Here is a 26,907-nt window from a genome sequence, read left to right on the forward strand (position 1 = left end):
AAAATGAAAAAAGAAAAATTATCATAGATACTTTCAATTTACTTAACCAGTCAAGCACAGGAGAGGTCATTTATCAGCAGTGCAAATTAAAAACTGAAGCCACCTCTGCTCTTTAAATTAAGGCACTTTCTGTCTGTCAAAGCAAAAACCTACAGACTAAACAAAAATCATGCATAACTGTAGAGAAAATTTTAACCATTCTRCACTGAATAAAAATGTGATGCCAACAGCATGCTGCATTTACATGGGCAACTGCAAATATTTCAGTGACAGCTAGAAATCTGTTTGATACAAGCATGAAAAGATTTGCTTTCTCATTCTTTGTACTCCTCAGCTTTTTGGAAAGGCCCCAAGGTGGACTATTTTGGACAGGTGTAATTCCATGCTTTCCCCTACGTTTTAAGCCACCTATGACAAAGTTTGACAGGACAGYTGGTTAGTTCTGCTAAGCCTACAAGTTCCTAAAATTTCAGAACACAGAATTTACAGCACTGTTAGGCACAGGAAAGARGTTTTCATTTCTTTCATATGATTTAACAGCTGCCTGTGGCCTTGCACAGTTGTACTCATAGTAACTGATGCTCCTGGCTTTAAGCAGAAATAGAGGGGGTGCCAAAAAGTGGTCCAATACAAACACTTCAAATCTGTTTAAAACAATTGTTTAATGGTTTTCTCTAGGACTTAATCCYTTGCTGCTATACAAAAGATTTTGCTTGCAGTGCCCAGAAGTTTTCTGAAAGGTTTTCATTACACAGAGGGGAAAAAAAAGACTGCACATCTTGGGAGAAACTCAAATTTCAGCTCAAAAACGAGAAGGTTGCTGTCGAAAGAGAGATAGTTTTGGCTGATCAGYGTTCCCTGATTTTAAGTCAGCTTTTCATAGGTACTTACAGCTCTACAAAAGCCTTGCTGATGGTTGACAGCCAGGTCCCAGGTACCCTTCATAGCACAAAACCAAAGAAGCACCTGTTGGGGCTTTTTTCTTGCTTGTTTTTACACCTTTAAAACATTGTCAAAACCCAGAATGCTTGCAGGCACTTTATATACCATGTGGAACCAATCCTGGCACCAACCCATTCCATCTTTGGCACGGCTTTAAGCTGCCACTTTGGAAAGGGCTGTGCCTTGCAGGCAGCTGCAGCAAAACCCTTTCACACCAARAGCAGTCAAGTGATCCGAGGAAATGTGTGTCACCTGGGGATGGTGGCAAGGAGAGCAGGAGCTGAGTGGCCAGCCCACGCTTTAGCTGTGCCTGCCACCGCCATTCAGTCACAAAGGAAGTCAAATGAGGCCACGGGCATGGAGCTCCCCTCTTAGCAGGGCTCTGACTGTAGGTGCAGAACACTTTTGCAACAGAGGAGGGAGGGAAGACAGAGRGGAAATAAAGACAGTGAGAGACACTCTGTGCAGGGAAGGTTCTGAAATTTGATGTTGTCTTTTGTACCTGGGCTGACCTCAGAGAGAGAAGGGTGGGTGGTTACTCTGATTTGGAGGGGAAAGCCACATGAAGCGACTGCAGCAGTGGGAATGGCACAGCTGCAAGAATAATTACAGGCCAGGAAAGCACAGAACAACCCAAGAGCAGCAAGAAACCATGCCTGTCTGCCTCCTGCTCTGCTCCAGCAGTACACCTCAGATGAACCACAGAGTTACATTTTTGGCCTTCAACACAAGGGACAAGCGGAAAAACAAAGTAAAAACGCATGGTGCAGTGTCAAGAAAAGGAAAATAGACCCCCCCCAAAAAAGGCAAAAGTGAGCTCATTTAGCTGTCATCATCAAAATACTTTGCCAGTTCTTTGCAAAATGGTGTGTTATGTATTCTTCCCTAAGGGTAAAGATTTCAAACTACTCAGCCAACTCAACACCAGAAGTGGTGGTTGGTTTGTTGGATTTTCTTCTTTAAAAATTGCTTTATGGTTTTGTTGGGTTTTTCTTTTCTGTGAACTAGATACTCATGCTGACAGTTGCAGAATCCTGACTAGCAGGGCTTTCCACACAATGCACCAGAGACATTTAAGTCTAAACACATTAAGATTCTCTGCTTTGCCATACCTGCGCCCTCCCTTTTCATGAAAAGGGAATCTCATCACTGTTTCACTGTTTTTCCTTTGACTGATAAACAAAGCTTCCTTTTCTTTAAAAATAACCCTACTCTACACATGCACAGGAAAAAGGACAGGAAGACAAGCACAACCTTTTCAAGTAGAAGAGAACGTTGGCTTTTGTGGGCTCTCCCTTTTGTGAATGAAAATTGAACAGGACATGGAACAAATGCACTGGTGTGTTTCAGAGGAAGTCCCAGTCACCAAAACGCCAGTCCTGGAGCTGGTGCTGTTCTGACCCTTAGAAATACACTGCCCCAGCCTCAGCAYGCCCACCACTTTCAGGATATCCAGAAATCCTCCCTCTGAAGCAAACACAAGTGATGCCATGCGAGTGACAAGGMGTCAGGATGAACAAATCTTCGCGGGGAGTCCCTTCAGTTCACAATGTTTCATGTTCGTTTCCAGTTGWCATCACGTTTCAAAAGACCTCGTATCTCTTAAGAAAATCTCTCTGTGCCTTCACAAAGCTGGGGAGTCCAGGTTTGTGGGCTGTGCTCTGCAGCCCAAAGCAAAAGTTTCCTGTGCATCTCTTGTAGGACAKGCCGAGCTGGCCTTTGTCACTGAGCTGGCAGGTCCTCATAGAGGTGACAAGCATCAGTAACCCGCCTGTAAAAAGCACGTGAGCTTGAGCTCAGTCACTTGTTTCAGAGAAAGGGTTGTAAAATAATGCTTTAAGTTTGGCTCAAACTTTGTGAAGATGTCTCTTTTTCCACTAGTTATCAGATCCACTTTTTGGCTCTCSTAACTTTAAGAAAAATAATTTGTTTTTTCCTAGGACTCAGCTATATATATCCATTGTAAGTTACTTAAAGCAACAGAATGACTCCTGGGAAAGCACAGCTTGCCCCTGTGCTGACCCAAAACATTTCTCATTTGCAGTGKTTGCAAAGACAGCAAAAACTGGCTAAGAAGATACAGCAACTTGGACTTTGTAAGAGAAAATTCCTGCTTTCAGTGAGCAGAGAAACATTAGACATTAATCTTTCAGGAAATCAGAGAAGCAATTGTTCACTGAGCTTTTTACTATTCCCATAACTGCCAAAAATTAAAACACAGGATGGCAACTAGCAGAGCTGCTGCTTTTTTGTGTGGTTTTGTTTTTTTTTTTTAATTCTTAAATTTTATGTGCCAGCAAGGAATAAATCTGTTCTAAGTCACATTTACCCCATTACCTTTTTATCTGAACACTATTAGGTAGAATATGAGCTTCTACTTCTTCTCTCCTTGATTATATACAGCTGTATAAAATCTACTTCAGCTGGTTAACATTCCTAGTCCAGGCACGTCCTAAAAAAATTGAGCTGAACTTTACAGTCATCAAGCTACATCCACAGGATGCAGGAACAATCACTTCATTAGCCTTTTGCAACAGCTTAGCTTTCAATAAGCTTCATGCTCTGAATGATCAAGACAGACAGAAGTCAAAGCTCACTCCCTCCATTTAAAAAAAAAAAAAAATCATACAAAAGCTGGCATACAGTTAAGATTACCTCTAACTGGGTTTCTTTCAAGTTTGCATCTTGGTTGTACATACACCACAGCTCTTTATTTCCAGTATCCATGGTGCGAAAAGAAACTTTTCCTCTCCTCCCATTYGGGGTACAGTTGTGCCTAGCACCAAATTCATTCTTAGCCACAGATTGTAAGCATTCTCATGGAATGGAAAGAAGAAAGGAAAATGAGCACAGACACATGGATTAATTCCATTTGTGGGGTTTACAATGCTCTGTTTTGAGAAGAATGATGGATGGAACCACCTCTGGTGCTCATGTGAAGTGCCAAACACATCRATAGCTGCTTGTCATTTCTCACAAACACCTCACTGACATGTCAGCCCCACATCCTCACATCACCTGCTTGGGAAGGGGCAGGAAGAGCAYAGTAAAATCCACCCCAGTGATAATACAAACTGCAGTGAAGAACTTGGCAAAGAAGGAGGACACTGTGGYGGCTGTTCCTTGTGCTTGGACAGCTAATTCTACTGACATTAGGTGACCTGTCTCAAGAACCTCACACCACAAGTAAAGCAAAACTGTCTATGGTAATACTTTGAAGCACAGGTTTTGTGGTGTGGGGTTTAACAACAACAAAAAAAAAAAAGACAACAATGGGAACCTTTATGTAACAATTAGAGTGGATGGACTTCAGAGGACTCTAGGAAGAAATTTATGATGGACTACCTCACTGCAAATCTCAAAAAAAGCTGGGGTAAAGGCCAGTGCAGGACAGGGGAGTTTTTATCTATAAGAGATGTTACCTTCTCTGTTTCTGGTAGAATTTGTCCYTCTTGCAGACATCTTCAGACAAGTTCCATCAGCGGATGCACAGGACTCATGTAACTGCCTTATGGAGCTGTAACATGGAGTGTGAACACAGCAAAGTGTGACAATACACAAAAAGCACAAACMCCAGAAAACAAAACCCAAACTCCTTACATCAATGATATCTGCAACACAGGACAAACCACAGCCTCCTCCAGTTCCTACTGCTCAAATTAGCAATATTAAAGACTGTAAGCAAAACCCATTAAACATCATACATAGCTACAGGTGGTGTAATTGTTTTTGCTGTTGACAGAGTATCTTGCAAGTCAGCAGAGATGTTTGGTCCCAAGAGTTGTCTCACATCCATGCCTGAGATAAAGCACAGGGGAACTCTTTGGCACAGTGCTCCATCAAGAGGTCTGGGAGAAGGGACAGCATCACTGAACAGCTTTGGGAAAGTGATAAAGGCATTCTCACTCTCACCAGARTCCCCATCAAACCACATTATTAACACATTGCCATCGTTACTATGGCTCTAGTTCTGTCATCTCTCTGAAAAATGAAGGAACCTCGTACATCAGCCTTTCCAGTCCTTCAGCCAGAATCACATCTAATGGATGGCTTTTTWAATTTCCCACACATCACTGACAGGATGAGAACAATTATTGTGTCTTGCTGATGTCCAAGTCAAACACATGATTAACAGGCAGACTCAAACAGCCCCACRTCTGGAAGAAAGTCCATTACACATTCCTCTGATATTTCCCACACAAGATACGGTGACTGGAAYCAGAATATTCAGAGCATGCAGTAAGATGGTTCAGAAGCAAATCTGAGGCTCAGAATGTCACCAAGASAGCAGTGGTCTACTGCTTCTACACCAAAACACAAGGGCTTGCTGTGTTGGGGTATTACACCAGCTGCCAATGCTGTGCCATCAGTTGCACCATGCAGAAGGCATTGCCTGTTTGCTGCTCAGAATAATCTGACCTGTCCATGCTGTCCACGTTGCACCGCAGTAGCACCACKCTGGCAGAGGCAGAGAGGGGCTCACCAGCTCCAGCACCAACTGCAGAGCAGACCAGGYGTGCTGAACTGCAGTGAACTGAGAGCTTTAAAATGCAATGCCTGAGCAGAATTGAAGAGTTATCTCCAGTTAGTGGCCTGACAAAGGCAAAAAAAATCCCTTCTGTGCTGACCAAGTGTTGCAGGATGGGGGTGGGATTTTTGGGAACTTGAAGAAAACAATTCCATTTTAATGTCAGTGATCATTTAAGATCACTCCAGATTTATTTGTAACAAATTTGACTTCAGGAACCAACAGAGTTAATGGACTATACTCAAATAGCTTCTGAAGATTTCATAAGGCTGGGAGATCATTGATCCAATTAGACTGAAGTATCCAGGAACAAAACATATCTTGGTAAACTGATCTCCACACAATCAGAAGACCAGCCCTGGCAAGTCTGTAGTCAGAAAAATATCCAGACCTCATGGATCTGGTTTCTACAAAAGCCATGACTCAGAAGAAGATCCAATTTCCTCCAAGACACATTTCAGCCCTGCTGCATAGGGCTGGAATGCATTTTCCAAGGCAAAAGTACAACACAGAAAAGTGGAAATGGCACACGACGCCTTGTGGCAGCCCAGAGCCACAGAAAGTAATGACAACAATGAAGTGTGTCCTCACGCCGGGGACCTGACTAAGCAGGGYTGAGATGGCACCGACCAATTTATGCAGCAAACAAGAAAGGGAGGGCTTAGCATGCCTGCAACATTTAACTAAGTTGTGTAACAGCCTTTTGAGTACAGATTGGGTGGACATGCTCCTGCTGCCGGGTTCAACTTCAGCTCTAATTGAAAAAGTTTAATGTGCTTTGTCTGAACTACTTCACAAAAATACACACATATACAGAATCTGTAATTGAATAATTCTCTGTTTTCATTCAGTAATTCCATTCAAGATCACAAAAAAACAGGCCAGATCAGAATAATGATTGGCTTTGACTACAAAGGGTAATTCTGAGAGCTACTACATTCAAGCAAGCCCTAAGTAWGCAGAATACAGTTGGTTCCTGTGGTTTTCAGCATCTGGGAATGTGAGAGAGGATTYTGGGGTTTGAGATTTGTTTCCACTTCATTCACCATATAAGTACAGCCACATTTAAATGGAATTATATGTGCAACTTGATCTCACTGCCTCAAGCATACATTTCTTTMATCATTTCACACAGGGAGAGGTTCTTTACTCTGGGTAATGGAAATGACACTTTCCACTCCCAGCACTTCCTTGACTCAAAAGAGCACAAGAGAAAGCGCAAGCAAAGGGTCATTGGCATTCAACAAGCCATCACTTTTCATATTACAATGATCATCTATAGTGACAGCTGTTATGTCCTGAGATCCTGGAATAMTCACCACCAGAACTGGCCATTTGAGCTGAGTCTAACTGCCATAGACTGAAAATGCTCTTTTGCTAATCTGGCTAGCAACCTGAAAACATTYTCAGACCAAAAAGATCCATTAGACTCAGATACCCTGATTAATCAATTGATGAACATCAAAACCAGGAGAGAAAACAGCAGCTAGAAAATTCTTCCTGTTTTCACTGAACTTGAAACAAGGTTTTGCTCAACATCCCCTCATCATGCAGCCAAGGCAACTACAAAACTTTCTCTCAGATTTTTTGGTCTGAATATTTCCAATGCTGAAGTCGCCACAGCAATAAAGGCTAGGCTTCTTTCCCACTTCCTGTGGACTGGACATGGACCCAACAGTTTATCTTGGACTGCCTCATAGGATAGGTGCCTCTCTTTGCCAAAATTAAGTTTGTAGGAAAGGCATATTTCTAGAATTTACAGGAAGTAGTGGTGAAGTCTCTTGAAACACTGGTTTAACCTCTGTTCTATCAGCAGTTCATTCTCAGTATGTGAACTCTCCATGGCCAACTGCTTACAGTCCCAAAACCAGGAAAATGACAGAGCAGACAGTATCAGCAAAGTAAAGATTTATAATTAACTTTGAAAGGCACAGTGAAAGGCACAGAAAAGTTGCAGGAAAGGAAATTCTGATTAGGTACTGGGGGAGAGGGGGGGGGAATTCTTCACCATGAGAGGTGTCAGACACAAACAGGTTGGCCAGAAAGTTGAATCCTTCAAGACATTGAGAAGCTGATTGGGCAAGGTCCTGAGAAACTTGATCTAACTTTGAAGTCAGCCCTGTTTTTGCAAAGGTTTGGACCAGATRCCCTGCAGAGGTCTGTTCCAACCCAAGAGAAAAGCAAAAGTAGAAATATCCAAAATGTGTGATTGAACCAGCATCATTAAGTACTGAGAAAGAAGTCCTGAKTTACTTAAAACAGCAAAACCAACCCTAGATGACTAAACAGCATACATGGAAAGAAAGAAAAAAATCTATGAATTCAACTTAATGCAAAATTATAATAARCTAAATGTTCAGAAGACCAAAATGCCACTGAGGATCACTTCCTGAAAACATTTACTTAATGCAATTTTGGAATGCCTAACAAATAATGCAGAAATAATGCACATCTCTACGTCAACATATACAACCTCATCACTATCCTAAACACCTTAATCCTATATTTGAAAACAAATTAAAAAAAGAAAAAAAAAAAGAACTCAAGAGAAAGGTGATGAAAATGAGACAGGACTTAAGGGGTGAGGCCAAAACGCTTTTCTGAAGAATACAAAGATCAACATCAAAGTTGTGAGAACTTCTAATGACATCCATTCACTGAAAGAAAGAAGATGCATTTTAAAACTGAAGGAGGTTCTGTGTGTCTTACTATTTACTCCAGGGGCAAGGACACCAGTCATGATTGTTTCAGAGGCAGGTTACTCTCTATGCCCTGAATCAATTACTTGGTCTGTATTCAGAAGCAGCAGTTTGCTTTAATCTCAGAATGCAATTCTGATATGGAACAGCATCACCAAGCTGAATGGCCTGGGAAGGTAAAGATCAGCTGACACTGTATGAAATGCAAGCRTTATGCTGCAAAAACATCCTCCAATATTCATAAAGAAAGTAAGTGAACAATGCAGTGAATTAGTTTTCATCCCAATGTCATAATTTCCAGTCTTTAGATAAGTATTAGTTATGTGCCAGTTTTGTTTTCTGCATTAGAAACTTGCTACAGAAAAGTACAATTTTGTTGTTCAAAGTACCGTACACCATGCTCACCACCTTCACATATCAAACTGTGCTTACCTGAACAATTMTCAATTATCAGTGGTTACAGTAAGGTGCAAATGTGAGAACTATTTGCTTTAAAATGACTGTAAGAAATGCTGTARTAGACCTGAGTGCAAACAGCACTCTGACACTGTGCAATTTTTAAACTTGGCACATTCTTATCTTACCCTAAATCTCTACTGTTTACAATTCAGTTCAAATCAGATACAAGGTTCCTAAAGCTATTAGAATTTATTCTTTAGCACTTGTGTTTTCCCACATTTCTTCATCTGAAAGCGTGAAGGAACAGTTAATGTAGTGAAGGAAAGCTTTGAGTTACTATTTCTTAGTTAATCTTCTGAAGCACATTTGCATCTCCTTACTTACCTTGAAGGGGAAATATAGCAGAATAAATCTGCCAGGGTTTTGCTCATCTCTCTGTGCTACATCACTTGAACAAATACAAGCAAGAATTRTAAAGGATTATCTTAATTTTGATTCTAACTTGTAACATAGATTTTCCTTTTYGCTTACAGTACATATCTCAGAGGAGGATCATTGCTGTGATAAAATGAAAAGTGACTGCCAAACCCCTTGAAAGGAACTACCATAAAAATAAAGCTACTAAAATACAACTTAATACTGACAAAACAAACTGACAGATTGAAACAACAATCAGAATCATATGTACACACAGATAACTTTTGGACTTTCAGAATCTGAAGAGACTGAAGATGACCTAATCAGACTTGGCACAATGTGGTTATCTAAAGTTTGCACCATAATTTGTAATCTACTTCAACTCAGTTAAAAGGCACTGGTGTTTCTCAATAAATGTCTTTGCACAGGCAAATGAAAAGAGATGGAGAACAGAACACYGCCTCTAGAACATGCATAGGAAATTTATCCTAAATACACTGAGCACAGGACAGACAAAGAACAATAAGAGAGCTTACCAATTCTCCTCAAAATATAGACACTGATTTTTCTCACCATTCTGCATCTATTTGCTATCACAGTCAATTAAGACAGCAGCGGTCTTTTTCTTTTTTTTCCTCCTCCACCTGATCAATGTTTTGGGTTTTTTTCAGAACAGGTTAAATAAAAATATGTACAGAGTTCTTAAAATTCTATCTGAAGGCTTCAGTACAAGAAGACAGACTAGATGGAAAGGAATTAAGTATGCCTGTACTTGATAGAGTCGACAACTCCTACTCAAAGCTGGTATATAGAAGCACCATGACTGTCAGTGGAGCAGCACTGCTGGGTGAGCAGTGTCCTAAGGAAGCATACTTTGAGCAGGAGCTCTGGTGACACGAGTTTCTGTGGTAAGAGAAGCTCTAAGACAACTCTGTGTGGGAAGCTGTTCTGTTGAAGAGCGCTTAATACAACAGAGTATTTGAAATGCACATTGGTGCAGGCAGTGTTTGCAGAAGCCCTGTGCTGCCCACCAACACAGCTCGGCTGCTGGGCACATGCCATGGACACATGGACAGGCTCAGCAGTGCTCAGTGCCATCACCAACACCAGGTACCCTCCATGGGACTGGCTGAGCTGTGGGGTTTGGAGCCAAACACCCCAGGGCTGCAGCCACGCTTGGGTCTGCCTCTTTCCCTCTCCATTCTCAGCAGGTAGGAGCTGGCAATGCATAGGATGGAAATCTGATTGCTCCTTCAGCTGGCTGACAACCTGACACGTGCATTTTAAGGTGTGCAATTATTTGTACCGCAGTTTTGTGTGACCAACATATAAAATGACTTGTTGGACTAGGAAGGGTAAAATCACATTAACACTGAGGGCTGCCTACAARTTTAGTTGCCTCACAAGCCATGGCATCACTTCAGTTTTGGTGAACAGGATATCACAGCAGGACTCGTATRAGTTGAAAACACAAAGTGAAAATGTGTTTGTTTTGTGTGCTCAGTGATGTGCTGTGTGTGTATGAAATCTGATAAATTAAGCAATTTTGAAAACTTACASGACTTTCACACTGCATTCCTGATGCTCCTGGTTCTCATTCCATGAAAGCTTAATCAACTCTGATTTAGATGTCTTTGCTAGCAATGTTTTTAAAGGGGTGTTTTGTGCTTGGGAAACTGTTTCTGAAGTAAAATAGCACATCTTTAGGCACCATCACACACATATGTCCTAAAAATTGCTAACATAAAAACAAATGATGACACTGTCACGCACCTCGTCCTCTTCACTGACCATAACAAAGGAATAAGTCTTCTCACATTTTTCACATAACCGTTAAGATGGACTTTTTCCTTTTTTTTTTTAAGTTATCTTGGCACTCTTCAATATATCTCTCATAAATTAATTTTATAAATCTAATATCGTAAGATTTGCAGGACTATCCAAACAAAGAGGTGAATAAAAAATAGTTATATACTTGGATGGTTTATCTGATATAAATCCCAAATCATCTCATCCTATGTATTTTTAGAGTAGCAAATGTTATAGTACARTTTGTTAACCTTTGCCCTGCTTTCTGTATGAAAACTCTTGTGTACTGCTGCASAAGTAATGGAGATAACACTGACAAGAGCARCTTGGGATAGTAAAACTAAAATGGCCTCAACAACCAAATATAATTCCACACAACTTTTGCATGAGTCTAGGTTTAATTTGCTTTACAGGACAATTGGCCAAACAATGACATTTATCATAAAAATATCCTCTCCATTAAGCAAATCTTATTTTTCTTTCCAGAAGAAAATTCAATGTATACTCTGAGCATTCAGTGGCTCATTTTCAAGATCAGCCCACACAGACTTTTCTTAACAAAACAAAGCAATTCAGTTAAAAAATGCAGACCAATGTAATGACATAGTCATATTGCCTTTGGCTATGTTAACTTTAAAAACCATGCCAATTTCACTATTTTTCTTTAGGTTTTATTAGAAAAAAGCAGCAGATCAACATTACAATTCAGAGTCTAATCTAAATATGCACTTGACAATGAAGCACATCTGAATATGAAGTGAAAAAGGATTCCAGAAAACCTTCAGTTTTGCCAATCATCTGCTACCCAAATCATGTATCTCGTCTTCTGGCTTTCTGATGACTGAAATCAAACAAGGAACAAAAGATTTATTGCTATGAAAACAAAATTGTAGTACAGTAGTACAAGTCTTGGGYGCTAAGCATACTCAAGTTAACTTAATTTCAAAGTGTACTTAAATCTTTTGTTTGGCCATGAAAGTCCATAAGCTGACTGACCCAAGTATAAATTGAAATGGCAGGTCTGGGGGAAAAAATAAAAGTTAGACAGCATGTTAACCTCCAGTTTTCAGACAGTAATAAAAAGATACAATTCCAACAGCCAAGAAATTAAAATATAAAAAAAAGTTGATCTGACATTCAAGAGCTCGGTTTATTCTTATGCTCATTTTGTTTGCACCCAAAATAATTTTAGACTCACCAGGAAAAAAAAAGGTATTTATGGACTATCACACAATTGAAAAAGAGAAACAATTGCCTTTTGACTTGGTTATTTTCCCCCACTGAGGTATAAAATCTACATATAAATTTGATACTTCACTATAACAAATTGTACTTTTCATAGTTCTGATTTAGTTTCATTAAACCCTGTTAACTTTTTGTTTTTAAACCACAGAATTCTTATGTCATGATACTGAATCTGGTTTCCAGCTCTCTCATTTATTTGTGGACCTATATTTAGTAGTCTGGTTACCACCGCTAACCAGGAAAAAAAGAATTCTTGAAACTTTCTTCATTACAACAGCACTTTCAGCAGAGGTTACTGATGTGCAAGCAAACTAAAACGATATGTAGCTCTTCAGAGAGACTATTTCACTGATTATGTTTCCACTGTCCAAACGTTCTCTAAATTMTTTGCTGGAAGAAACTCTTTCGATCTTGTAAACATCAGTGGACACAGTTTCACTGCTATGTGTGGTAGTTTCACATCCTTGTACAGGAAGGCTGGTTCACAGATACTGAGAAGCTGCAGGAGCTCTAACAGCTGAGGAACTGTGGATTCTGCTGAGCAGAAGTTTCTTCTGTTGCTACTTAACAGCGTAGCCAAAGTTATCAGCCGAGGTAGCCCAGTCAATCTTTGCTTTTCTTTAGAACCTCTCAGAATATTTCTGGAAGGGTGACGTTGCGGAGCAGCCACTGCTGCGAGCGGCTGCCRGTGCAGTCTCTGATGCTGGGTACCTGGCTGTCCTCTTCAGTGGCTTTGTCCAGGCACTGGTTACTGTTCACATGCAACAGGGTTAATTTCTTGAAGACAAAAGAAAAAGAAATCAGCTTTATAAAAATCACCAGGCATAAGGCAACAAAAAAATTTCTAGCTGGCAGCAAAACTTTTCCATAGGTAAGCAGGAACTAGATGAGTGCCTGTGGTTACTGACTCCAGATTCCAAACTTTAAAACTGTTTAAATATTGCTATCTGGCATTGTAGACACTAAAAGTAGTGCTTTACAAAAAACAAAACAATCTGAACTTGTAGACGATGTTCTTTATCAAGCAACATCCACCATTCTTTAGATAGGATTACACAGCCAGGATAGAGTTAGAAATTACAGGTTGGTAAAATACACAACTTCAATTATTAGTTACAACAGAGGCTTTTATCAGATCAGAATGAACATGTTTTCAAAAGTACTTTTTCTTMCTCAGTTGGGGACACAATACTGACTTTATATTATGTTCTTTAAGCACTTTTTTAGCTCTATTAAAAGTATGTTCTTTTACAAAAAGTATGTGCAATTTCACATAAGTATATACCTTTTCCTACACCTACTAATCTCACTTATGTAATCTTTGGTCTACCAATCCATCTACACCTCAGCAGTAGCCTCACGGAGTAGCCTCAGAAGCTGCAATTCCTGCCACTGARCTATGGATACTCCTCAGTGCACCAACTTGCCTATGGTACTACAGGCATTGCTATCAGTATTTGTTCTCTCAATCAGCAGCTCAGCCAGGGCACTGGAATGATTGAAAAGTCATGGCCTTATTTGCACAAGCAGCAAAGGGTAATAAAAAAAAAAACAAAACCTGAGCACATCAATCTCCTGCACTCAGGTGCTGAGGAACAAAGGAAGGAGTTCAACAGAGGCAGAAAGGAAAAAAAAAACTACAGAAAATAAAAATCACTCAACTGTGTGGGCAGGAGTTCTTTTTAAATATGCTATAACTTTTCTTTGTGCTTTATTAGGCAGCTTTCAGTAATGTTTTGAAGATTATGCTTGGATTTTCTACTGACAGAATAAAGACAAAAAACACATATAACTGAATTTATGGCTGAGGATCACCATAGGAGAAGTCTTTGGCAATAACTGCAAGAGAGACAATTGTGTTTAGGTGTCTAAAGATGCATTTTTCTTACMACTGATAAGGTAGAAACCTAATGAAAAGCACTTGCCCTTTGGTAAATCACTGCAGGTGGTAATATTATTCATATTATTTGCTTAAGTCAGGTAAACYAACTACATTAAAACCAAGAATGAATAGTTCCCAAGACTAATTTAATCTTGCAAGCCTTCAGCTTTCTTCAGTGTCCTATCAACAGCTGCCAGCAATGTGCAGAAATCCTAGCAGAGATCCATTGTCTTCCACATTAACTGCCATCCTAATCACAAAACCATCACTCACACATATTTGCTTAGTGGAAAAGGCTGCAGGCTTTGTTAACACCTCAGCTACTGAAGCCTATAGCAAGTAAATTTAGTCAGAAATAACCCCCACTTTGCTTTTTAATTAGTGAAGTGGCCTTTTTGTAGCTAAATATCTAAAAGTCCTTTWCAAAAACAGTTATTGCAAATATACCGGCAAAATTCTTCAACCACAAATTATCTCATAACCGTCTTTTGTAATTACTGATTTTAAATTAATAAGCTTGAGAACTACTTTTTTTCTAACTATCCATGAAGTCAGAATTTTTGACTGCATTACTCAATCACAAAATCGTTTCTAGAGCCTGCAATCAAATTAATGATGAATTGATCAATGGCCAATGATTTCTAAATCTGACAGGTCAGCATATGAGCTTCAAAGTAAATTTGAACATTATGTGTGARAAAGAGCATGACTGAAGTAAAGCTGTTTTAAGCATCTATATATTAGACATACCATGATTAGAAATGTAAAAACATCTTTWTAAGTTTGCAATGCCCATTTTTTAATTAGACAAGTATTTCCTTTTAACTTTGTGCAAGACAAGACACCAAGTACTGGATTTGTCAAGTCATCAGTATTACCGTTTATTGTCCAATAGATACCTGGAATACTTCTCCATTTTTCATCTGATTCATATACAACACTACACTATCAGACCATATTTCTCCWAAGCATCCAAAAGCACATTCAAAATGTTCTTCCTAAAGCTCCCCCAAAACTCACCAGGTAATTAAATCAACACAGATGTCCACTGCATGACTACATGGTGAATTAATAACAGAGGGAACATAATCCTGACTTTATTTCCTGTTTTGTCTGTCAAATACTGKCTCCCATTTAAATATGTTCCTCTGTACCTCATGTTGAAACCCAAGTTGTCTCATTTTACAGTCAAAAGTCATTAGAAGACTTACCACTGGATCATATTCCCAAAGCTGATTTCCTTTTAGATGGTGGCACTTGAGCATYGTTACTGGGCCGTTAAGTTTGGATACATCTAAACACAAATCATCTGTTCGAATTTCTTTATTGGCAGTATACGAGAAAACCTAGACAGAAAAAGAATGAGAGGAACTGAAAAAGAACTGCTTCAACCAAAAGATTCCTAGAGTGAGGGGAAGGGGAACATTTGTTCATTATTTCATTGATTCCCAGTAATTTTTTAATTATTTCTTTTGTTTTCTGTTCCCTTCACAATGGGGAGCCATAGGGTTTTTTTTGTTTTTGTTTTGGGGGGGAACAAGTCTAAACAYCATCACAAGCTGCTCAGTCAAAACAGGCTTTTTTTGAACAGAAGACTGCTTGCTGTGAAGGAACATGAGAATCCCACAGCTGAGATACAGAAAAGATATAAAATATATAAAAATAGTATTTCAGGCACAGGCAYGTTTGGGTTTTTTTTTAAAGTAATAATGCCAATCAGGAGTTCCAATCAGAATGCAGTTCCAAAGAACCTGCAGGAGGTGAAGTCTAGCTCGTAGCAGTGTTCACCTCCCATGAATTTGTTTTTGACTTTAAAGTTGAGCTAAAATTCACTGCAAACAGGCCTCAAAAACATTCAAGTACAAACCACCACCAAATCTTCTCACACATTTCCTCTTACAGGCATCTTTTTTAATGAGGGTTTCCTAAACTACAACTTAGGTATATTTTGAAAATAACTACAAAAAGTGTCCAAGAATTGTCCCAATGAGCAGTATAATTCAACACATTAAGAAAATTCCTTAAAAAAAATTATCACCTGATTGCCACCCATTCCATGGCAGTTAAAGATTCCAACTTTCTCATTTTCTTTTCTTGCCATGTTATCCAGACATTGATTTGTCTCCACATTTCTTATCTAGGAGTGAAAAAGAGCACATCACCAAAGGCTGATTTTTTTCAAAGAGAACTAGGTTCATATCAAACCACACTGGCACCACTTCTCTCTATAYACCAGAAGTGAACCCTATTAACAATGAGGCATCACTGTCCAAGACCCAAACTCCCAAGCAAATATTCAAGCTACCAGGTCACAGAGCTGTGATTATTTTTTTTTTCTTTCTTTGGAGGATCATTCTGTCTTGGGGATACTTTTTGTTCCAACACTCAGCTACAACAGAATGGAGACAATTGAGTCTCCAGCCCAAACCCTTCAACAGTATTAATTAATCCCTGTATCACTATATATTAAGCAGGCAGGAATATCGAATCTCCTGATAGTCATGCAGAAGCATGAATGCCTGCTCCATTYTGCAAAAAGTGTTTCTTTTAAAACCAAACAGTACAAAATCACTCTACAGMAAACTTGATATTTAGTTCAACATAACTTGTAGAGGAGAGAGTGCCTACTTATTTAGGATGGCATCACCTGTACTATTTCTACAGTCACTTAAAAATGCTAAAGAAAAAGCMGAAATTCCCAGCAGGCTTAGGGGTTGTAGAATTTGCTGGTCACTGGTGAGGATTCTGGGGGTAAAATTCAGAGCAGCTTTTAGGCAAAGACCTTGCTTGACGTAGTACAGCTTTTAAGCAAAACTTTGCTCATACTCCATGAAGAGAACATTATAGAAAAAGTTATCCATAACTACATTGCTAAAGAATTATTTCTAAAGCCATTTATATGTCATTTTGTACTGTAGCAGAAAAAAGGAAAACATTCAAATTATAGTACTGTATACCAAAGTTGTTGTTTCCCCACTGAGAAGCCAGATTTATCATTTTACAGGTGACAGAAACACAGGTGGAAGATACTTGAACTTTGCTGAAGACAACCTGCCTGTACTCCTCAGTTCAAAATACAAACAATTTACTGCATAATGTACTTTACACAGGGAAGATGAATATGAAAGATAAAATCTTACCTCTCCCAGAGAAAAGTAATGGCGTGGAATYTGGGAATCAGGATAAACATTCTCCAGGTACCAGGAGAAAGGCTTGCACTGGAGCTTGCGCCTCAGCCCAAGCCGTGATGATATGTCCCCATAATCAACTTTAGTAACTCCTGTAGAAACAAAGGAAGTTTTATTCAACGTCTGCCAATAAATGTAATTTAATTCCACTTAATAAGAAAACCYATCAGTATAATTTACTACTTCCATGAAATGCTCTTTCTTTAAAAAGTCACCTCAATACAAAGAGGTTTTTATATAATATAGCATTATGCTGTTTATCCTCAGAGAGGACACATCTGTCAAGACCAGTGACTTCTTTTTGCAGCTAATTAAATGAAAGATAGAATCACTACAGCTGAGCTGTGCCTGACAACTTCTTACTGTGGTTTGTGGAACAGTTTGAATGCAGTTGCTTACTAAGTTAACAGAGAAGAAAGGCTGAAACCTTTTTAGTCACTAATGCCATTCTATCCCCWGTGGTAACTGGGGTGTGTATCTGCAGCATAACGCAGCAGTCTCCTTCTGTGGAGCAAGGAGAATTCCAATTTAATTTATWTCTGTAAGCCAGGTACCACCTGCTGGACTCTTCATCATCTATCTAACTGCACAAAGAAGCAGGCAGAAAGCAGCCTTCATACAAAGCACTAAATCTTTAATAATTCAGCATTTGTTCAATGTAACCGCAGCGTTTGCAGGAAGTATGTTCACCATTATGACTGTTATCATTTTTTTTGGTGGTATTTTGCTTGCCTTTTTATTCCTTTGCTCCTCATTTATCAAAGTGCTCCTTCTTCCTGTATCTTCCCACTCCTTTGTGGTTGCTTTAATTCCTTCTGAAAATTAATTTGTGCAAGTCCCATCTGCAGATGGGTTGAGGATGGTGCGCATGAATAGTAGATATTTTTGCTTCATCCAAATTGAGCACTATTATAATTAATATTCCAATATTTATAATAATTAGTAAGAGTAGGATAATTTCTAGTTTTCAAGCATCATGTCCTTTTTCTATTTCCTGCACCACACTCCATATCACACACAGGTCAAATGCAATATGCTATCAAAAATCCCAGATCAGAAAAAGAACAAAAACTAGCCCCGGCAGTTTAAATTACCCTAACAGACTACAAATACAGCTCTGCTGTTTACCACACCACAGACTTCCAGCTGCACACATTTTTCAGAAATCCCTTCATTTGGAGGACTGAGAGTTACCTCTAAAATTGTTGACCTTGGAAACAGAGTCCGAGACATTTCAAAGCTGGCACACTGTGTATTAAATCGAACTGCCAGCAGATGGTGTCTTTCTACTCAATTGAGACAGATAATTGGATCAAACTTTAGCTAACTGTCTGTAAATGTCAATGAAAAACACAATTTCGACATTTCCGAATTAAAAAAAAAAAAAACGTTAGCCAGGGTTTTAGGATTTTTTTTGTAATTAAATACTTCATTTTAATAAATATATTGGAAAGCTATACTRGTAAGGGAATGAAAGTGAAGAAAAACTTGTTTTTACAGAATTCCAGAAAACTTCAGTCTGGGTTTTCAAGTCGCAAAAGAAATCCCAAAACCAAGAAACAMAAAACAAATTTTTAAAGAAAGAAAAAAAAACCCAAACCAGCCACAGAATGCTGCCCTATCTTCATGAAAGCAATATTTGCTCTATACCAAAAGCAACATTCTATCAAAAGCTGATGTAAGTAAGAACAGAAAGGTTCCAACCACAGCTAAGTACAGGATTCTTCATTTTTCAGTGGTGAAAAAGCAGCTGATGGATGAAACAGTTATTGTGCCACTCTCACAACAACCTTACAACACTAAGAACTTACTCAGTTTAYTACACTGACCTCCAGAAAACAACACTGTTAATGGCAATAAGAATTAAAGTCACAGCCATAAATAATTAAATGTAAAGTGAGACTTAATAGCATACAACTGTGCTGTTTCTTAAAGTAGTTTTAAATGTCACCACACAAAAAKTGCCAGCTGATTTTTTTCTCTGCTACAATGTATTCCATTAAGCCATTYTTATTCAGAAAGGTTTTTAAAAAATCCTCTCTGAGGTCAGGTCTGCACCAAACCATACATAAAGAGTACAGTTAGCATCAGGTTAGGAGAYGGACTGAAGAGCAGAACAGGTAGAGTTGCCTTAGGAGTGTCCTCTACTAAGGCTGCATTATTCTGTTTCCAAGATTTCTGGTACATTATCAAAACTCTCTAAACCAGCTTGAATTTTCTATCCAATGTAGTGCCAGTTACTTTATGGGGAATTTCTTTTGGGGAGAAAAAAAATGGAGGAAAACAAGAAAAACTGCAGCAAAGTATAAAGCATACCAAAAATTAAGCACAGGTTTAAATCACTATTCCCTCCAGAGACCAGTAATATATATATATATATACACACATATATATATATATATATATATACACACACACACACACACACACATACACATATATATCTACAACAGTGACATATGTCCTTCTAGGGGTTTGGACATTTTTTTTCCAAGGCTCAGCTAAAAAACTAAACAAAAAAACAAACCACAGAACATGAATTAGCTTAAATTTCCTCCCAGAAGACAATTATGCCAGATTGTAAAGGTCTGTACATTGTGAGGAGGACAGTCATGTCCATTGGCTGCTTTTTTCAAATCTTCAGTTAATACTAAAAGAAAAAGTTAGGAAAAAAAGTCCTAGAAACACAGAATGGTTTRGGTTGTAAGGAACTTAAGGATCATCTCATTCCAACGCTCTTSCCATGAGCTGAGACACCTTCCTCTACACCAGGCTGCTCAAAGACACATCTAACCTGACCTTAAACGCTTTCAGGGACAGACCATCCATATCTTACAAATCAGAAATAGTATTTAAGAAACCTTGCTACTGTTGTCTTTGACCATAACAATTAYATTTTTTCCTCAACCCCCCTGCCCCCAACCCTAATGACATTTAAAAGTTTGGGCCTCTGATGATTCTATTTGTCACAGCCTGCTGTTTGTTGTGGGACAATCACATCTTTTTTTCCACACACAAGCTAAAATACAAATACTGGTAATGCAAAAAAACCCCACATGAAATCATCCAGTCACACCAGCACCAGTTATTTTGTACAAATGTAGGACTGCACTTGCTTGTGCTGTCRCTGCTCTTGAAAAAGTCTGGCATGCAGAATAAGATCACTCTGATTATTAAACAGAATGGTCTTTCCTTATACTTTGATAAGAACATATATGTAATGATGTCTATCAGTAGAATACTCCCTTGATTTTAATTTTCTTTGGCACCTTATATTTAAGCTTCCCATCAGCCATGTTGCAACAGTTGTCCCATCCTCACAGTTTCAAAAGCTGAAGATTTGCTTGCCCAAGTTTAATGTGTGGCAATAGATTTATGCTAAACTCTTTTGAAAAAAACAGCATGTTGTTATCAACATGATTATAAATTGCTCAATCATTTTAAAAAGCAGAGTATGAAAACTGTTTCATCTAAATCTAGTCTCCTATAAAAATAATATAACTTGTTTTTATTTAGTATTAGAAAACTCTATAAGCAATAATAATTTAAAACCAATTTGAATAGCTACATTCTTTGCATTCCCAATTAATGCTAAAAGGGAATAGTAGCTGAATAAAAAAACAGGTGGAAACTCTCAGTAGGTACTTTTGAACATAGGCTTAGCTACATTAGAGATGTGAACTCAGTCCCTCCTCTGTCCTCCCTATCAACCACAAATACTGTTTTCCATTTCCAGTCTGTACGTACTGAACCTTGACTTACCATGCCTGGCTAAAGCCCAGTGCAGGCAGTAATTAGATACGAGGCCCACAGATCCAGGTTTCAGGATAACACACCTACAATGACTCCTGCTTAGGTAATTCCACAGTGCTCTCTTTTCAGGCTTTCTGCCTGCCCACTGGGTCCTAGGGTAATACACCTTAGGCTATATCCCAGAATACATATCCCAGAATATGCCTTCTGGGGCAAACTTTGGTCAACAATGAAAATAATTTCTATATAAACTAAATAAAGCTGTACCCAAGCTCACTGGAGCTGCTTTTGGGGATGTCTTCAGCTCACCAGCTTTGGAGCTGCCCCCCCGAAAGGGGCAGCTTTCCCTTGCTCAGCTTCAGATTCCTGCTGTGCCTCCTGTGGTGACACAGGCTCTAACTCAACCTTTGGGGAGCCAGCCCACAGGAGAAATGATCCTGACGAATCCAGCAAACCACAGAAGCAGTTGATGCAGATAAAGGATCAGCAGGTGAGGGGAGTTGGAGCCCTATTACCTGCCATAGCAGCACACCTTCCCTGAAAAGCAAGGCACCCTCCTCACATCAAGCTGTGAAAGTGGCATCACCATCTCGTGAAGCCTCCTCCCCTTGGACAATACAGTCCTAATATTTTAGCCTGGATAAAGTGAGGAAAGATCAGCACTAGAAATAAAGAAGTGGCAGAGTCCACAGAAAGAAGAACGACTGGAGCCAGGAAACACGACTATTCACATGCTGGATTTGTTTTCTGAAAGCTGAAGAGAAAATGGTCTGCTGAACTCATGACTGTGAGAAAAACTAGCAGCTAATGAGAAAGGACTGCAGCCAGCGCCTGCACTGCTGGGGAGAAGAGCTGCTGYCTGCAAAGAGACAGCCTTGATTTGGGCTGAGCAGCTGCTGCAACAAACTCCTGCCCAACCTTGATCTGTACCTAACCACTCCTAAGCAGAGAGATGGCTTCTAAAGCGCACACAAGCTTAAAACAGACAAGTAGYAGTTTCTACTGGGCTATACTTATAAAAGAAGAAAAGGATTACAGGCTTACTTTTCAAGAGGGCAGCTTTCCATTTAACTACATTACATCAATAGTAAAAAGTCTCTTGAGTTCCTATCATTCAAGCAGCAAGCCTTTTTTTTCCAGACAACACAGATTACATGAAGTGGGAAAGCTACCTGAGAATCTTACATTTGCTTTCCTGGATGAATCCCTCTGTGATTCACTACCTTAGAGGAACAGAAAAGAAAGTATATAAAAGAGGAAACAAGTGTCTTGTTAGCTAGGCTCAATGATGCTTGTAAGTGTATTATCTCCTTCAAAACTCAATTTTTTTCATCCATATCAACTAATGAAAAAATCCTGGGTGCACAGAGGATTGCCTGTTTTCTTCACTCATCTGCACCCAAGGCTTGCAAACCAGCATCAGCTTAAGAATCCTCACCTCGCTCCTTGCAAGAACTTGTGACACTGTCACAGTAATACTGAAATTACACACGGAGCTAGCAAACAGTTTCACAGGCTGCATATTGTGCTCTGCCTGAGGATTACTACACCAGCATTCTGCGAGACCTATACATTTAAATTTTTATATTAGAAAGATATCTGGAAAAGCTAAGTGAGCCAAGCTGGCAGAGGTTTGCCGAGCTCCTAAACAACTTAACGCCCACAAGAGACTGAAACTGGTACTGATGCTATTTGTTGTCAATGGGTAAAATCACAGTCTGCAACACTCAGCTAAGATTGAAGGTACCAGAATGACAAGAATAAGGTGCCTGTGAACTTTCCAAAACAGTAGTCCTTTTTAGTCAGTATCTACTGTATCTCACAACTTACGTTGTGAGGAAAGAAAGGATTTTGGAGCTGTGAGAGGCATGAGCAGCACTGAACACTTGTGTGTTCATTCTCTGAACAGCAGGTATGCATTAGAGCTAAAGAATGACCCACAGCACCAGGCATTCTCCTCACAGCCCCAGGCAGCAAATCAATTTCAGAATAACCCAACTTATTCAGATACGATATGATCCTRTTCTCCAGACACTTGAAAATTCTGGCATCAAACGTGAGTGCCCGGTCAGTACGGTCACGGGGACACAAACGAGAGCGTGTGACAGGCGCCAGGTGCAGATGCTCTAAGAGGAGCTTGGCAGGAGCACATCCCTATCCAACAATCACTCAGGCTATTAGCATACAAATTATGCAGACATGAATCTTTTGAAAGGAAAGAAAATATACAGTGCAGTTACTGATAATTGCTTAAGTTACTTTCACCATTTCAGAATTTTTACTGTCTTTGGAGAATGCATGCAAATTCTACAGTACTAKGGAAGTCCTATCAAAAAACCCCAATCCTATAAAATTCAAACAGTGTAACTACTTTTGTAGCTTATGCTAACCACACAAAGTGGGAGGACTAGAGATTATATATAAAGTAACAAAGCCTTATCACGGCTTATCAGTAATGAACATTTTTTAAAGAATTTTGTTATTTTTTATTATTAGGTCTTCCTGCTACTTTGTTCATTTTAAAATCTATCTTGGCGTGGATGCATAAGAGCAATCTTAACCAAAAAAGACTGCACCTATTTATATACAACTTTTCTGAATACTTATACATGTTCATGTTTGAATTTATAATGCTGAATTAATTACCAAATAGGGCAACAACAATAAGCTGTCAACTTCCGATTTCACTTTAAAAGCTTTGAATAGCAGCAAGACTTCTTTTAATTAAAAGTCTTACACAGACTCAATTGAGTAAATCATTATTTTAAGACAAAACCACCATAAATCTGCACTGTCAGTTGCTTTCACAAGCATCTGTAAAACCCATAATCTAAAATTTGACACAATTCAGACTCAAACTGCATTGTATTACAGCTTTTAAATGTCAGTAGTAATGCAGGTTTAATAAGCAGACCATAAGGAAATACTAATATTCAAGAAATTTCTTTAAAAGAAGAAAGCAAATGTGGCAGACATAAAACTACCACTTAGTATATAAAGGCTAATGTCTCAAGTATTTAGAAAGGTTGCCTGTTGCCAACCAAAGTTTGTTTGTCTTTTATACAACAACAAAAATATCCTCCAGTAGAAAGTAATAATTCAGTATTTCCTAGGCTCCCTTTTTTTCTCCTGATTTTTTTTGCAGAAAACCTGAGTTCATGGAAATTTGCTCTCATATTTTACATCCTCTTGTTTTGCTAACATCCACATAAAAAACCATAATAAATATCATCAGACTCAATTATATTGGCAACTTGCCCCTACACTCTAGATAGTGACATACAAATTCTATCAAGACAGAAGGTATTAACTTTTGCCACTCCTGCTTCTGGGTTTCACTTAAAATMATTTCTGATGTATTCAGCATGAAATGCCTACAACACAGAAACCAGAGCCCAAATTTCAGCACGTTATGATACATATTTGGATGGCTAGTTTTCAGCACTACAGTTGAGCTCTTTGATGTTCCACTGAGCTTCAGTTCTATTGCACAGGAAGCTCATTCATAAATCATGTCCACGTTAGGAAACAAACAAACAAACAAAAAACCCTTCAGGGCACATCTCTGGCTAACAAAATTACTCTTCAATTAAGACCTTGCTTTTTGTATACCTTAAGTGAGTTCTGCCTTAACGAACTTCAAAGCAATAACATTCTTATATAAATACTGATGTTATTTCCCAGTAGTAACAGCATTTTAATTCTTAATAAGTATTTCTCATAACCAAAGACCTGCTTACCTGGGGAAATAATGTAGAAAAAGTTTTTGAATTCATCCATCCAGACTTCTGCAAGCCGCCTGTTATTTTTGTTGATTATCTGCCCGGTACCTCCCGGGAAAGTGTATGGTGTTGCTTTCCTGAACACATGCCCAACGTGTGAACAGGTTACAATTTCCAAAGTGCCACCACACTGCCAGATCTGGAAGGCGTAGAACAATTATTGCATAGTTACAAGTTGCTAAAAAAAGTTCAGAAACATTAATCACTTGCTTCTGTTCAAGGTGGGGAAACAACATTAGTTGAGGTCCAAACCAAATGCACACTCCATGGAAAAGTTTTTTTCTGCTCAACAGCTTAAGATGCTCACAAGCCCCAGCAAGGCAGTGTATGGAAGTACTACAGCCCCCAGAGCAATAATGCATCAGCCAGAGATTACTTTAAAGAACTGGGCAAGCTGACCACAAAGGAAGGAAAAGGCTCTCATGAATCACAGGAACTAACAGGTGTCTAAAATAGTCCATTATAAAACAGAATCTCCACATAAAAGAACCCATACGCTTCCCAAGTCCCTGAAAATATTTTCAGTTTTATTTTGGACCTCGAAAAATGGCAGATTCAGAAAGATGAAGTACATCAGTAGAATCCACCTAYACACTTTTTGCTGACAAGTAAAAGGAAAGAAAATGGGGCTATTTGGTAGCAACAAAAATGAGAATAACACTGGTTAGGTCCAAACGAACACATGAAATCAGGAAGTAAGTAAAAAGCGACAAGAAGSGTTTGTAACAAGAGGTGCTCACATTTCATTGTCACATTAAACAATGCACTGACAACATCACCCTTAACTGATGCTCCCCGACCAGCTTTTCTAACTGAATTCCTTCTAACACACAAACTCTTCTTCAGAATAACCTTCTTAATCTTTTAATCACAAAGCTCTACAAACTATTCACTATGCACGTTTCACTGACAGATATTCTTTGTGCATCTCTGTTAATGGGGAAGGGAAGTGCCAGATGCAACAGAAGAGGACATTGATGCAGCAGCAGATTTGTGTTTTATGGAACTCAAGATGCACTGTCCTAATTAATGATTAATAAATTAATGATTAATAAATTAATGATTAATAAAAACTACAGAGTTTTACCTACCCTGAAGGAAATTTCTAGGTTTTCTCCACCCCAAATATCCATTCCAGCATCATATGTTCCAATTTCCTGGAAGTAATCTCTGTCTATTGAAAAAAGGCCTCCTGCCATTGTAGGTGTCCTGGAGAGGGAAAAAAAAGCACATCAGTCACAATAAAAACATACTTAGATTCATTTCACACTTACACTGACAAATTAGCTGTTTTGTTTCTTCCCAAGTTCCTAACATATTCCTTCTCAGTAAGCTCCCATACAAATTCTGTTACTGTTGGTGTACTTGTTAGCTCACAATTTTCAAAAGATGGAATCAGGCAGTGGCAGTTCTCCTTTYCTCACTTCAAACTGACATCTGGATAGAAAAAAAGTCCCTAAAAAGCTGCTGTCACGCCTGAGAAAGGCTTCTGCCTCCAATGCTGGTAACTCATAAAAAAGAAACCAGTTTCAGACAGGAAAATTATACTTCTGGCTACTGCTCTTGAAACAATTTTGGGAGACCATTAAGTAGCCTGCTTGCTTTCAYTTTTATTGCTTCATCCAAGAATACTCTACAGTCAGGGTTACATGCAGGTTTTCCTTACAGATTCCTTAATGTCAGAAAAAAGAAAACTTTGCTAGCAGTTTCTCAGAGCTTTAGAAACATCTCCCAAATTTCAACATTTTTAGACAACAAGTACACAACAAGCAAATTATATGTTAGGCTGACAACTTTGTACTGCATTTATTTACATTTTTAGCATAAATATCTTTATATCACTAGCTATTTTCCTGAGATGTTTTGGGTTTTTTCTGAAAGACAAAATACAAGCTAGGTCACAATCTAACGAAAAATTTATATGTCTTTTGCCCCGCTGAAAAGGAAACTGGGGGAAGGGAGAATTACAATTAGCCATATCCTGAGAAACCTCTTAATTTCTTAAATTAAAAACAAACAAAAGTCAGCAAAGACCAGATCCTTAACTTTACAGTAAGCAAATATTGCCCAGTTTTTAGAAAGGTAAGGACGGAAAATATATGTCTGCAATTGTTAAAAGGCACATATTACACACAAGCTATYTTCCTCATTACCTTTCTCATAAACATACATGACACCCAAGTATAAATTCACCCCCATCCATGCCCTCTTAAGACTTTTAATTTTGCATGGGAATGCACATACACAAATATACATGACTTAC

General features: G+C 38.8%; 1 protein-coding gene across 4 annotated transcripts in view; it reads right to left on the reverse strand.

Annotated features, from left to right (window-relative positions):
• Positions 1-11,173: 11,173 nt before the first annotated feature.
• Positions 11,174-26,907, reverse strand: part of GALNT1 (polypeptide N-acetylgalactosaminyltransferase 1) — a 105,949-nt gene continuing 90,215 nt past the window's right edge. For all 4 annotated transcript variants that reach the window (XM_057371031.1, XM_057371033.1, XM_057371032.1 and 1 more), the window contains 6 exons: positions 25,736-25,853; positions 24,603-24,783; positions 17,062-17,201; positions 15,960-16,058; positions 15,133-15,267; positions 11,174-12,816 (listed from right to left, as the gene is read on the reverse strand). In XM_057371031.1, coding sequence (XP_057227014.1) covers positions 12,670-12,816; positions 15,133-15,267; positions 15,960-16,058; positions 17,062-17,201; positions 24,603-24,783; positions 25,736-25,853 — 820 coding nt within the window. In that variant the 3' untranslated portion in view covers positions 11,174-12,669. The remainder of the gene's footprint in view (positions 12,817-15,132; positions 15,268-15,959; positions 16,059-17,061; positions 17,202-24,602; positions 24,784-25,735; positions 25,854-26,907) is intronic.

This window comes from Malurus melanocephalus, unplaced genomic scaffold, assembly GCF_030028575.1.
Source record: "Malurus melanocephalus ecotype Western Australia unplaced genomic scaffold, MMel_1.1 scaffold_138, whole genome shotgun sequence".
Classification (NCBI taxonomy): domain Eukaryota; kingdom Metazoa; phylum Chordata; class Aves; order Passeriformes; family Maluridae; genus Malurus; species Malurus melanocephalus.